Here is a 13,428-nt window from a genome sequence, read left to right as displayed (position 1 = left end):
TTGTCTTGGTTTGCTTATTATCTTACCACTATCTCCAAGGTGGCATAGTGAGCCTGACTGGAGGACCAGTTCTACATCAAGGAGTTAGTGATCCACAGACCAGTTAACCTGAGTAGGCCTATGCCTCGGCTGCGCTGGTGTGGCCTTCAGGACAGTATTGTGCTGTACATAGCCCTTGGCTACAGGATAAACTTAGCTGGCCAATTGTAACAGAGGAGCCAGTAGGCAGCTCCCACTTGGTAATGGCAATTACACCACTTCTGTATGCTTGCCTTTATCTAAGAGTTCAGGAGGAAGTTCTGATGTGAACACCCTTTTTTTTTTTTTTGACAGCAGCAGACAAGATTAGTAGTTGTTTTAAGAAAATCTTGTAAGAGCACGAATGAGCATGATGGGGTAACCTTTCTGCGGATGGGATCTGTGTGGCATGCTGCACCCTGAATAGAGGCCTGTTCCCAGCACCTGAGGGGATGTAAGATTATCCTTTTTATAGTGTTAGCTCTAACCAGCTGCATTTTAAAACCATCATTTACAGAGTCTGAGTGCCTTTCTTGCGAGCAGTGTAATGATCCAGCATCTCCTGGTGCAAAACAGGTGGTGAGTTTTTTGGTAAATTCATTAACATAGCAAAGAATTTATTCTTGATCTTCAGGTGAATAAGAAGCTAATCAGTAGCAGTCTTTAAAGACTAAAAACCAGCTTTAGCTCCTATAAGAATCCTAGTTTTTGTAACTTCTTTTTCAGTATCTTCAGTGACTTTACTTCCCTGAAAATGACAGAAAAGCAGATTATCAGGATTGCGGTGCATGGGTCCACCAGCGAGTACCATGCTTACATTGTAGCATGACGGCCCTTCTGTGGGGACAGTAACTGCATACTCCAAGCACAGTGGAATTCAGCAAGTCTTGCATGTTGTCACTCTGTTTGTGCTCAGCTATCAGACTTCTTACAGCTTGCTCCAGTTTTGCACTGTTAAGAAAAGAGCAGTTAAGGAAAAGTCCCCTAACTATCCAGAAATGATAAAGCCAGATTCTTACAATATTTTATTAAAAAGTTAAGATCTTAGCTCTGATAAAAATTAGTATGACACAGTTTGCCTGTAACACTTGCATGTGTGAAACTAACACGATCAGACAAAATATGAAAACAAAGGGGATAAATTTAGAAGTAGCTTTGGAGTGGTTCTCCCAAAATGACTTCCAGTTGTTGAATTGTCTTTTGACATTGCTGTTCAACTTCTTCACATTCATCTAAAAGAAGAAAGCAGGAATTAAGTGGAATAGTAATTACAAAGCTACCCTAAGAATGCTTCATCACTTGTCAAGGCTAGAACTGTCTTCAAACACCAGGTATGAAATAGTCATTAAAAATATTTTGGCACTGACTCAGGACTTAGGCAAATTATTTCTACTGTAATACTGATCTAAAACATGCAACTGGGGATATGTGCACATGTGCACTGAAGAAACAACCATAATTTAACTGAACTTTAGGAGTGTGTTGGATACAATCCATTTCAGTTTGCATCCTGCACAGTTTAAGCTACCATATGTCAATTTGTAAGATTTATAGCAATCATCCTCGATGAATCTTTGAAATAAGTGGCCCTTATTCTTTTTTGGTCATAGGCCAGTTGTCTGCCTTCACTAATGCCACTTTAGAACATTACCTTCCATGAGCTCAGCTAAGAACGGAATAGATTCTGGTAGCAGGACCAGGTAGTTCTCCTTCAGTTTCTGTGCAACTTCTACCAAAGCAAGCAGAGCAGCAAATCGGACCTAAACCAAAACAATAATCTTTTTAAGGAAATGAACATTACAGTATAGTTCCCTGTTTTCTCCCTGCTTCTGCCTTCTTTCTGTATAAGTTTGTAAACTAGCTTTCCCTACTGAAGGGAATTAGTTTTAAGCTAATTTAAACCTCAACATCTGGGTTAAGGTAATATTAAAGGAAAAACAGGTTGGAAGAAGCAGGTATGTTGCTGGAATTTACTTGATTATAATGGTCTTTAACTTCCTGTTACAATGCCACTCTGTTCTACTGTATCAGAAGGACTTAGCTCAGTACAATGAAAAACCAGGTACTCCCCCTGAATACATACAACCTGTCAAACAGGAGAGTCTTGACAAAACTCTATATAATAAACAGGTCTGAAGGTTGACAAAAAAACCTACCTTCCACTTCCCTGTCTAAAGTGCCCCTTTCTTTCTCTTATTAGTAAGTTTCTCTTATTCCAACAGCTACCAAATCTTTAAAAAACCCAAACCACACAGTATGGAAGATATGCACATGTGGACTGTTGACTGCTTACAGTAAGAGCAGAAGGCCACGTAGTATACGTCTCTCTAGAACTTGGGAGTAGCATCGTACAATATCGGTATTTTAATTTAGGCTAGTATTTTAGCAATGACTTGGCTAATCCACTTCTGGTTTTTGAGGCACTGTTCCCATTTTCTAACGCAACAAAGAAAACCAGTTCAAATTCTCATAGTTCCCAACCTTAGGAGAAGTGTGCCTCATTTTCAGCAGGATGTGGTAGTTCAGTGGTTTCCAAAGAGAATCATCTGCCATTGCCACTGAAAACTGAGCTATGCAGGGTATCAGGTGTGCTGTCACTCTTTCCTGGAACTTCTCATCTCCTCCAAGCATATTTTCTAGCTGTGGAAGTAAAAAGCTTGTCAAACAGATCCAGGCTCAGATAAACCCAGCCAAAAGCACTTCTTCTAGCTTTGGCTTTCAGGTACTCAACAGTTATGTCAAAGAGCATCAGCGGAAGTGCACTGGTGCGCAAGAGCTCAACAACATGCATGAACCTTATGGAATGAAGATGGTTTAGAAAGAGGATAAAAAAATTAATAATTCAGTGCCTTAGGCAAAGCAGTTAATACTGTATATAGGCCAAAGACAATGAATTAATTCCTCCCTTTTTGTTAAGGGAGAGGATTGAGGCCTGATAGTTAAAAAAAATAAATCTTTCAGATGAGAAAAAAAAAATCAGCTATGAATTGTTTTTTTGTGTTTGTCAATACCTGATCAACCAGAGGCATCATCAAGGTTTCTGCTCTTTCCTTACTGAGGAACTTCTGGGTGTCAAACAGGAAGAGCTTGTGCAGACAGTCCATGGTGAATTGCAACAGTAGACAGCTCTTTTCTGTGTTATTCTCAGAGTCAAAGAAAGCTTCATCTACATATGAGTCAAGGAGAAGGAAAAAAAAATAATCAAAAAAAAAGAAAATACAAAACTTCTCCACAAGACAGAAACGTCGTTAGTTTGTGAATATAGCTAAAGGATGTACTACATAGCAGTTATGTACTCATCAGTCAGAAGAACAAAGTGGATGCAATATGTTATCTGGCTTTTAGCTAAGGCCCTCGCAGGTCTGCCACTGCCGTTCACGGTGAGCTGGGGACAAAAGAGAATAGCCACAGGCTATAGGAAAAGTGCTTGGCCATACCTGTGGATATGGAGAATTTCTTCAGGTCACTACAAATGGGATGGGCAAATAGTTCCCCATACAAAAAAGTAATACCTATTGTTGCTAAGAAAGCAGAGGAGTCTGAATACACTGGCAGCATATAAGAGAAGTCAGTGAATGAAAAAAAAAAAAAAAAAGAAAAAAGCCCCAACAGAAACAAGTCACCCTCCTTCCACACAATTTCATTCTCATGGAACTCACTGGGACTGACATTGAAAATTTTCATGTGGTCTCAACTTTGTACTGGCAGCCCAGAGCCCATGGATGAAAAATGTCCTTTGGTTCCGTCAGAATAAGAAAGATGCCTTATTTATGAGAGAAAAAGAAAGAGAGAAATGAGAGGTATGTGCTGTGAAGTAAATCCTGTAAGACTAAACTTTCAGCCATTATAATTAACCTCTTTCAGCAATTAGAGTTAGCCTGCCAGTGCCTCTCTGTAGTTCGTAATTAAAAACTTACCAGTTTTAGAAATGTTGACCTGGTTCAGTGTCTCGGCAAATGGCTTCACTAAGTGACCAGCAAACAGGTTGAAGAGACCCTTGAGCTTGTCTGCAATGCAGTCTGCTATTCGGTGGAATGTCAGCAGTCTGTCTTTTAGGGTAGACTCTGTTTTGGACCAATCAAAGAGCTGAAAGTGAAAGGCAGATTAGCTCTTTCCTGTGTCTATGCACTGGAAAATACAAAATATGCTGATGCAGATGAATTATAGTTAAATTTCTTACCTTGAAGAAGAGGGGTCTAAAAGAAGCCTCAGAAAGTTTCATAACCATACTTATTAGACAATCAATAACGTAAGCCTCTGTCTTACCAACTTCCTCTAAATCATCCTAGAAAAATGAGAAAACATAATTCCAAGTTTGAAATGTAAGAATTTGAGCTTTCAAAGCACATTTTCATTTTGTCTGTTTTAGACTAAATACCTAACCATAATGTTTTCTACACCAAGAACAATTCCAGAACAGAATATTTGATACCCAGAATTTCAGAGCACATATGCAATGGAAACCACTAATATTTTTTAAAACAACAGATAGAATTAGCATGTAGAGGTTGAGCTGCTGCTGTTCATCCCCCTAAACAAGCCACCTCGGCATGCTCTGTTCGGAAGTCCAGGGCTTTCATGAAAAATGCCGTCAGCTCAGACTGATGGGAGATCAGGTGCTCCTTCTCCATACCAACAATGTGCTCCTTCAAAATGTTCATAAGGGGACGCAGGCAGTTCTGCCAAAACAAAAGCAAAGCAATGCAAAGGCAACTGTGATATTGACAGTAACCGAGAAACATAAAGGAATTGGATTTTTGCACTTCACACATTCACTCATTAAAATATTGTCGATAAAATAAATAACCTTCTTCATGTACTTTTTGGGGGCTTAAGTTAGTTGCATTCCTGAGAAGAGCTTGGTCTCCCCTCTCCAATACTGGAGGTACCAGTTAAGTCTGAAAGGTTGGCGCCTATGAGACAGGAGCAAAGCCCAGATGAAAATTATGACTCGTGTTCCTAGCAGATAAATCAAGGCCTTTATGAATGCGATGATCTCTCAAGCATTCATCATCTAATGCACTAAGGACATTAAACTGGTGCATTTCTCCCAAGTCAACTTTCCTGAGCCACCACTGTGGTACAAAAGAAAATAGAGATAATATAAAGACTGTGCTAGGTTTGGCTGGGATGGAGTTAATTTTCTTCATAGCTGCTCAGAAGGTGGTGTTCTAGATTTGTGAACAAAACAACACTGATAACACACCGGTGTTTTAGCTATTACTGAACAGTGCTTGCACAGTGTAAGACTTTCTTTGTTTCTCACTCTGCTGCCCCAGTGAGTAGGCTGGTGGTGGGCAAGAGGTTGGGAGGGGACACAGCCGGGACAAATGAGCCAAATTTTGCACTTCTTGTTTCTTTTTTTCCTTCCTTTCTTTTTAATCACAATGCAAACGAATGAAAAAAATCCTTACCTTCCGGGTATTTGCCACTTCACTGTAACACTTTGTAATTGCAGGCAAGAGTATTCGAGGAGCAAGCCTTGTAGCGAGGATAGTTTTCAATGATGTTACGCGTAAGCTTATCTGGGAAGAAGGACCAAACTCGACCACAATCTTTTCCAAGCGGACAACCTATCAGGAAATCCAACAGAAGTTAGGCATACTTAAAACAACTCAAGAACTTATTATACAGTAGTTGAATGTTGCAAGCGGCAGATGAGAATTTTGCTGTTTGCGCCACCTGGAACACCTTACAATTAAGATGTCTGTGTAGAGAGCTTCACTGTCTTCAGAAGACAAACACTGAAAAAATGCGCGTGTCAACAGCAGGGTGTTAGAATTACCCTAACTAGAGCTGTTAGGTACACATTTGATGAGATCATGGATATTACAGAATGATCCTTCAGGATTCATCTCCCTTTCCAAAGAGGCAAACTACAACCTATCGGAGGAGTAGGAGACAGCTCTTCTATTCTGTATCTTAGTTATTTGTGTAAGAAGGTGAGTAGAAGGGTAATACGTTACGACCTTCCACATGAACGGCACACATTCCTACTTGTTTGAGGGAGAAAAAACTACCTCTGTAGCTTCTTCTAGGAACTGGGCAGATCCTGTCCCCCTTTACATATCTGTAGGAGTCAGAGAGCTCACCTGCAGCAAGCAATCCAAAAGATAAGGACTAAGGAAGTGTGGTAATGTTTCTGCAACCTTCAGCAGAGCAGTGACAGCACTCAGCAAGTAAATCTCATTGGAGACCAGCTCCTTCTTATTTTTTAAAGTCTTCAACAGTGCTGGCATCAGCCTGTGAATAACCAAGCATAAATAGAGAAAGGTGAAACCACTGACCATTAGGAGGCACTTCTCCAATCACACAAATCCACCTCTTAAGCCTGCAGGGACAATTTTCACATCAATTTTTACATGTGTATTTGAGAAGACTCAGTGTTCTGGGCTCTTCTGCTGCATTTCGTTTTTTCGAAGCTAATGAAGGGTATTGGGTTTAGAATCACAGAATCATAGAATGATTTGGGTCAGAAGGGATCTTTAAAGATCATCTAGTCCAACCACCCTGCCACAGGCAGGGACAACTTTCACTAGACCAGGTTGCTCAAAGCCTAGTAGTTTAAAGATTTAATGACAATAAGAAACTTGTATTTGTAATGAGATAAAGCAGTCTTAAAAGCAACAAGTAAGATGCTTGAATTCTTGCATAGGGAGAATAAAATAATGTAGCATGCAGGGTTTCCAACTGTACTGTTATGGTTTTAAATGCAATCTGTTCTACAGTAAAAATAGAGAACATGGTCTGACTTCCCTAAAGCCATCAAGATTGCCTCTCTGTTCACAGTAGCAGACTCCAGAGGGAACTCTACTGATTATAAAACTTACAATTTCTGCACTAGCTTCTTTGTTCTACAACCAGGAAACACCTTCAAGCACAGCAAATACCATTATTTTTATCTACACGAAACACACACATGGGCAGAGTTCCACTGGGCCTCCATCAACATTCCTTCAGTAATGTATTTTAGTATAACTAATGCCTGCTGCAGCTGGTTGTGTTAAAAAGAACCCAACAGTACCTTGGAAGCTGAGGTATTGCTTGGGCTTTCAGTGTACAGGTGACCTCAGCTATACAAAGCAAAGCACTTCCCATCACATTCTTTTCCTCCTTCTCTGAAGAAATTAGATCGATGGCAGTTTTCAGAACAGGTACAAATGGCACTGGATTTTCTGTGCCAAAACCTTTGCAGAGTAGCTTGAGGCTGAACAAAGCAGTCTGCCTGTTGATAGCTTGCTCCTCCTCTTCCTCCTTTCTTTTACACTGCACAATAGCAATAAGCTCAGGAACTAGCTCCAAGAGCTGCTGGATCTAAGAGGACAAGAGAACACACACATTAGACATATAATTAGAAACTCAGAACCTGCAAGGTAACTAGGGGCAGGTAGCCTACGTCTCACAACTCAAGAGCTGCCTGCCAGACTTGGCACTGGTACTTGACGTCTTTACATAGAGCAAACCACTTCTACATCAATCTCTCTCTGGGTACTTCTGCTAAAGGAACAGAGTTTAACCACTTTGCCTCACCTGGCTCTTCTGCCACTTTGTGCGCTGCTGCACCTTATTGTTCAAAAGGTCCATTGCCTTACGTCTTACAGATGGGAGCTGATTCATCATTAGTCCCCTAATTACAGGGATGAAGGTTTCTGTTGGCAGTAAGGCATTGACCTACAAGAAAACACAAACAAAACAATACCATAAATCCTCTTCCATGCACTGTGACATAGTAGGCTCCAAATAAGACAGGCAAACTCTCTTCAACTTCCTACATGGGTTTCAGGATCAAAGAGCAGAGGACAGGCTAGCAATGCTTTATCTGATGCAAGCAAAAGAATGAAGCAGGTTCCAGTTACAGTACTTAATGTATGTCCACTGGCTGCTAACCAGCCATTATCCACTTGCTTCGAGATTTCCTCAGCAATTCCTTTTGTCTACACTGGTAAGCTATCCGTCCTTACCCTAAAATACTTCTGGTAGTGCTTGGTGCATGTACATCATGACAACTGGAATATGCTTCACAGGCACAAAAAATCCCAAAACAAACCAAGCTGTGAAAAGACTGCTCAACAACATGCAATGAGATAGCCAGTCCAGTTCTACAAATATTCTTCTGATCAGAAAGTGATTAGAAAGAAAAGCATCAGGATTTTTTTCTCCAAGTAGAAGTATACAACAGTTCCATTAGCATTACTTAAATCATTTTATGAGTTAACAGTGAGAAATGCTGCCAAGAGCCATTCTTCTCCACCAGACAGACAGTGAAATGACTGCTTCCAGCCAGCAGAATACTGACTAGAAGAAACAAGCATTCCTGATTTTTTTTCCCCTCTGGTTGTTCTGTCTAAACTGTTAGCTGTAGTTATTAAAGTTGTTAGATGAGTTAAAACAATGATGCACCAGGTTGCAGACCATCCAATAAAGATTAGTCCTAATCCAAGAAGAAATCCTACAAAGGTTATAATCATATGAATAAGCAAAAGCAGAAATGTCCCACTGCTAACATGACGGCTAATGAGACATACTTTATCCAGCATATCATAGGATTTGTTAAGCAGAACCCTCCAAAATTTGGCTGTTGGCTTGTCCACGTTTCCTTCCACTGAAGATGCCACAGTGTTTATATAGTGAAGAACTTCTTCTAATAGCCTAGACAGAACGAAGCATCTTTTAGTAAGTAACAAGGACACTAAAGAAGTTGACTATTACTGGAAAGCATAAAATTTCATGAAACAGCATTAATAAAAGAAAATGAAACACCCAATGGAGAGACTAGCAGATCACATCTACGTACTAACAAAAAGCTATGGCAATAAGGACAGTTGTGCACATTAAAGAAGCCTACCTGGTACCCCCAAAATTAGCATCTACATACAACAGTAGTTCTACTTGAGAACTCTACTTCACAACAAAAACAATCTGTAAAAATGAGCATTTAAGGAACACAAAATAAATCCTACACCCTTTTTCACTTAGAACAAACATAAAAGTTAAGCCTCTGCAAAAGAAACCCTCATTTTTGCATCATTGGCTGTTATAGCCCAATGACTACAACTGTGATCTGTGATTACTGGTAATTTTCTTACACCAGTACAGGGGTGCCTGTGATTAATGATTTTTTTTTTTCCTACAAATGAAGCGGTATGTTTTGCTAAAAATCTGGAATTCTTTGAGAGACTTCTTCATCAATAGCATAATAGTTATGGCCACGTATGTAAATAAGCACTATCAGAAATACAGAAGGAGTGGATATTGGTTAGAGCAATCTTTCAGAAATAAAAAACTTCATCATATATATATAAAAAAAAGGCAAACCATAACAAAACACAAATAACTTGCATATAATAAATACAGCTTCTTGCCAAGGACTACATTAAAAGTAACCTTGGCAAAAATACTCTAATGGGACTACACTTAAAAAATGTTCCCAGGTTGCAGTAAAAGCTAGAAATAGGAGGAGTGAGCAGATTTAAATCATACCTCTGTTCCAACTTCTGCAGCTCTTCTGTTTTTTCACATTCAACTATCTGGTTTGAAAAGGAAGAATGAAAACTCTAAGTGTGAAACTTACATCCCCTCATTAAGTTAATATCCCAGTACACACAAATTTGTTTGTTCTGAATGAAAGTGTCCACTAACATGGTAATGATGAGTTCCCTGCAGCTGCACTTAAGCCATCATTCTACAAGAAAATCTGAGAATCTTGGGCAATGCAGTCACAGTAGCGAACACATTTCATGCTGGTGGATGATATTCAGTTGAAAAACTGGGAACTACTTCCAGCTAGACCTGCAGCCTAAAATTGGTAACATTTATTTTGTCTTTTCAGAGTTAATAGCATGAGTCCCACACCAAACTTGGAGTTATACAGACTGCGAGTGAAAAACCAGACTCCATAAAGCCGGTGGGAATCCACTGGGACCAGAATTTCAGTTTGTTACCTATTCATTGATCACACAAACAGAGTCTATCTGGAAAAGCCTTATTAAAAAATAATTAACATTACTGAGAGGTTTCAAAACTGTGTCAATAAACGTGTCAGCAAGATACACTGGACAGATCCCCTTTGAATATAAAGCTGTACTAAAAAGCAAATTAAACCTCATCTATTACAGTATGGCACAATTACTTAATGTGATCAGTTTAAAAGCAATCTGCCATTATTACCTTTTTCACAAAACTCTGAGAAGATAAAAGTTGTGACATGAAGGAGACTGACAAGAATTTGAAATGCCGAAGTTGTTTGTCTGAGTGAGACTCCACATTAAAGAGCTGCCCATCCTGATTTTTTAGCTTTGTCTTGCATATTCTTGACGTTTTTGGCCCAGGATCATCTGCTGAAAACATTCACAAAACAAATTTGTAGCCAAGAGAAAAAGACATTTGATTTCGATGACAGAAACAAAGTAAAATTACAGTCAGATGCCTATCAAGGATAGTCATTCTGTGGTATCCAAAATTGTGTCAAAGTTCCAAAAAAGATGCTCTGACATACCACAGGAAATAATTTTTTCATTTCAGCAGCCTCAAAAGAAGTAGTGCCATTTCACTACCATTCCACCTGATCATTTTTACGTGAAGAATCTTCCTTTTTGTTGGTGCTAAAGCTATGGTGGTACACTGGCTACAAACACAAGAGACGTTTGAGGCAGGACCATATACATTGTGTGTCACATATTTGGGAAAACTGCTTTCAGTGTCATGACCTGGTCCTTCCTGGCTGAGAAAATGTATTCAAACAACAAATACAGCAAGTCCTAACTTAAAAAGAAACAAACAACCCTCACACACCTTCCCCAATGCTCTTTGAAATAACAGACTGGGAAAGTATTAAAACATATTGTTTAATTATTGCTCCACTATACTGTAGTAGAAAGAAATGAAACCTTGAAAAAAACCAGAAATTATTGGTAGTCCCTGTGATCTTGTCTGCTATGAATAATAGCTTTTTATTTCAACTAAATGATTTACTGTACCTTCTAAATGAGAACTATTGTCTGATTCTAAGTGCTCAAATTAATCTATAATTAAAAGGATTAAAAAAAAAGTAATCACATATCTTAGCCATTTTATTAAAAAAAAAATTCATTAGAGTAATTTGGTATCCCTTAGATATTAGGTATCCCCTCTATCCCTAGAGGAGTAATAGAATCACAGAATGGTTTGGGTTGGAAGTGACCTTTAAAGGTCATCTAGTCCAACCTTCCTGCAATGAGCAGGGACATCTTCAACTAGATCAGGTTGCTCAGAGCCTCGTCCAACCTCACCTTGAATATTTCCAGGGATGGGGCATCTACCACCTCTCTGGACAACCTGTGCCAGAGTTTCACCACCCTCATCGTAAAAAATGTTTTCCTTATATTTTGTCTAAATCTACCTTCTTTTAGTTTAAAACCATTATCCCTTGTCCCTTGTAATAGGAAGGTTTACATGCATTTGCTGGCTCTGTTTTGTGGTTACCTTCTTTGTTCTCTGGCAGCTCTGTCAAGTACTGGATTATTTTCATCATGCTCTGGAACTGAGAATGTACATTAAATTCACAACAGATGGAAATCCAAAATTCAGTGTCTGCTTCCAGAACAGCATCCTGTTTACGGTTTAGAAATAAAAAAATAAATAAATCAAGAATTAAAAAAAAATTACTAGTAACGATAAAAAAGACTCAAAAACTCCTCAGTGATTTTGTGAAAATGCTGTGGTGAGCTGGATACTGCCAGGATTAACACCAAAGGTAATAGCAGCAAGATCTTGGAGAGAACCTAGTTCCAAAGGTTGTAGAAAGAGATTAAATTGCTACAGCAAAGACTGCATCTTCTCACCAATGTTCCTTTAATAATTCTTCTAGTTTTCCCCATAATCCATGCTTTCACCTAACCCGAGGGCCTGTCTACACAAAAACATAATAGGGTTTTTATCTTGGTCTGTACAGGAAGACCAGTATCACAGAATCACAGAATCGTTTACGTTGGAAAAGATCTTTAAGATCATTTGAGTCCAACCGTCAACCCAACACCACCATGCCCACTAAACCATGTCATGTTTCACAAACAGTTAAAGGAAAAAAAAACCACAACCAACTTTAAAAATATTGAAGCACTTCATAATTAGATTATCAGCTCTTCAGGTCAAGGATTGCTGTACAATATGATCTCATTTATGGTTCAGGCTCTAGGACAAACCAGTATTGTATCTGCAATGCCAATCGTAGTTGACATCACCATCAGGTTCTGCTGTAGCACAAGCTCAGAGCTCACTACTTTTTTTAGCATAACCTAGGGGCTTATCTTGCACCTTCTTAAAGGCACGACCATGAAGTTGACCCCACTAGTCTTCTAACCTTGTCTGTGCTTGATGTCGCAGTCACAGTTTTGGTCACGTACTGCTCAAACAGCAGCACCAGGAGAACCCAGAGGAACTTGTCTCCTCCCACCGTAGTGATCAGCTGGGCCAGGATTGGCAGGCGGCGGTGCTCCGGCACATGGGGCAAGGCATCCACAAACACACGGATGATCTTTATCACCACCTCTTCCACACTTCCCGAGGACTCTGACAAATCACTGTCTTCAGCCTGTGTACAAACAGGTACAGCAGTTCAAACAGATTATCACAGATGGGTGTAAGTTCTTTCTTGTAAATTCAGAAAATGAGAGAAAGCACTACGTGCCTGATAACAGCATTACCGAAACATCATCTCAAGGAAAATATAAGTGCTCCAAAATAAACAGTTTTCAATCACACAGTTCCTTTTCAGTGTTTAAAGAAGATTCTTCAAATAAAATTAAACAAAAAAAAAGAAAAAAATGAAAAAAGAAAAGAGAAAAAAGAAAAAAAGAAAAAGGAAAAAAGAAAAAGAAAAAAGAAGGAAAAAAGAAAAAAAAGAAAAAAAGAAAAGAAAAAAGTTACTTGGCATCAGCTGAAACAAGGAGGACATTTTCAAAGGAAAGCAATGCCACATCCTTCTGAAAACTTTGCCTGTAAGCCTGATAGTTAGGGTCTTGGATTCAAGGTCCTGGTAAAAATAATACAAGTAGGCTACATGATCTCAGGTAAGTAACATTAGGCTCTCCTCACATGTAATGACTGTGTGCCAGAAATAATTTGTCACAGAAACTTATGATAGCTGCTATGAAAGGTTTTAAATAAAAAAAAAAAAAAAAAGGAGAGAGAGAGACAACAACCTGGTTTCTCTAACAGAGATCTGCAAGAGGATACAAAATGTGTATACATATCATTAAAAAATACACTGGGAAATCCCCAGCCCACTGTTAGAAGAAGAAATTTTTTCTTCCCCAATTCATTTTTATATAGGAAATCTGTACGGCATTTTTCATGTTTAAATCTACAAATGACTCTAGAATTTAAGATTTATTAGGTGCAAGTGAAATCTGACTGAAGAAAAAATGTCCCCTT

General features: G+C 39.0%; 1 protein-coding gene across 3 annotated transcripts in view; it reads right to left on the bottom strand.

The window, feature by feature from the left end:
- Positions 1-1,030: 1,030 nt before the first annotated feature.
- The window catches only part of HEATR1 (HEAT repeat containing 1), a 39,443-nt gene continuing 27,045 nt past the window's right edge, over positions 1,031-13,428 (bottom strand). The window contains exons 30-45 of one of the 3 annotated variants that reach the window (XM_069800679.1): positions 12,356-12,586; positions 11,479-11,605; positions 10,186-10,355; positions 9,499-9,545; positions 8,544-8,667; positions 7,549-7,689; positions 7,043-7,332; positions 6,111-6,261; positions 5,433-5,591; positions 4,563-4,697; positions 4,199-4,303; positions 3,936-4,104; positions 3,030-3,184; positions 2,500-2,658; positions 1,670-1,778; positions 1,031-1,250 (exon numbers count right to left, since the gene is read on the bottom strand). In XM_069800679.1, coding sequence (XP_069656780.1) covers positions 1,162-1,250; positions 1,670-1,778; positions 2,500-2,658; positions 3,030-3,184; positions 3,936-4,104; positions 4,199-4,303; positions 4,563-4,697; positions 5,433-5,591; positions 6,111-6,261; positions 7,043-7,332; positions 7,549-7,689; positions 8,544-8,667; positions 9,499-9,545; positions 10,186-10,355; positions 11,479-11,605; positions 12,356-12,586 — 2,361 coding nt within the window. In that variant the 3' untranslated portion in view covers positions 1,031-1,161. Of the gene's footprint in view, positions 1,251-1,669; positions 1,779-2,499; positions 2,659-3,029; positions 3,185-3,677; positions 3,782-3,935; positions 4,105-4,198; positions 4,304-4,562; positions 4,698-5,432; positions 5,592-6,110; positions 6,262-7,042; positions 7,333-7,548; positions 7,690-8,543; positions 8,668-9,498; positions 9,546-10,185; positions 10,356-11,478; positions 11,606-12,355; positions 12,587-13,428 lie in introns of those variants that run through there. The other 2 variants (XM_069800680.1, XR_011327532.1) reach the window with 2 other exon arrangements.

Source organism: Haliaeetus albicilla, chromosome 13 (genome assembly GCF_947461875.1).
Source record: "Haliaeetus albicilla chromosome 13, bHalAlb1.1, whole genome shotgun sequence".
In the NCBI taxonomy this organism is placed as follows: domain Eukaryota; kingdom Metazoa; phylum Chordata; class Aves; order Accipitriformes; family Accipitridae; genus Haliaeetus; species Haliaeetus albicilla.
Note: the sequence above shows the minus strand (reverse complement) of the source record. Positions and strands in the feature narration are given on the sequence as shown.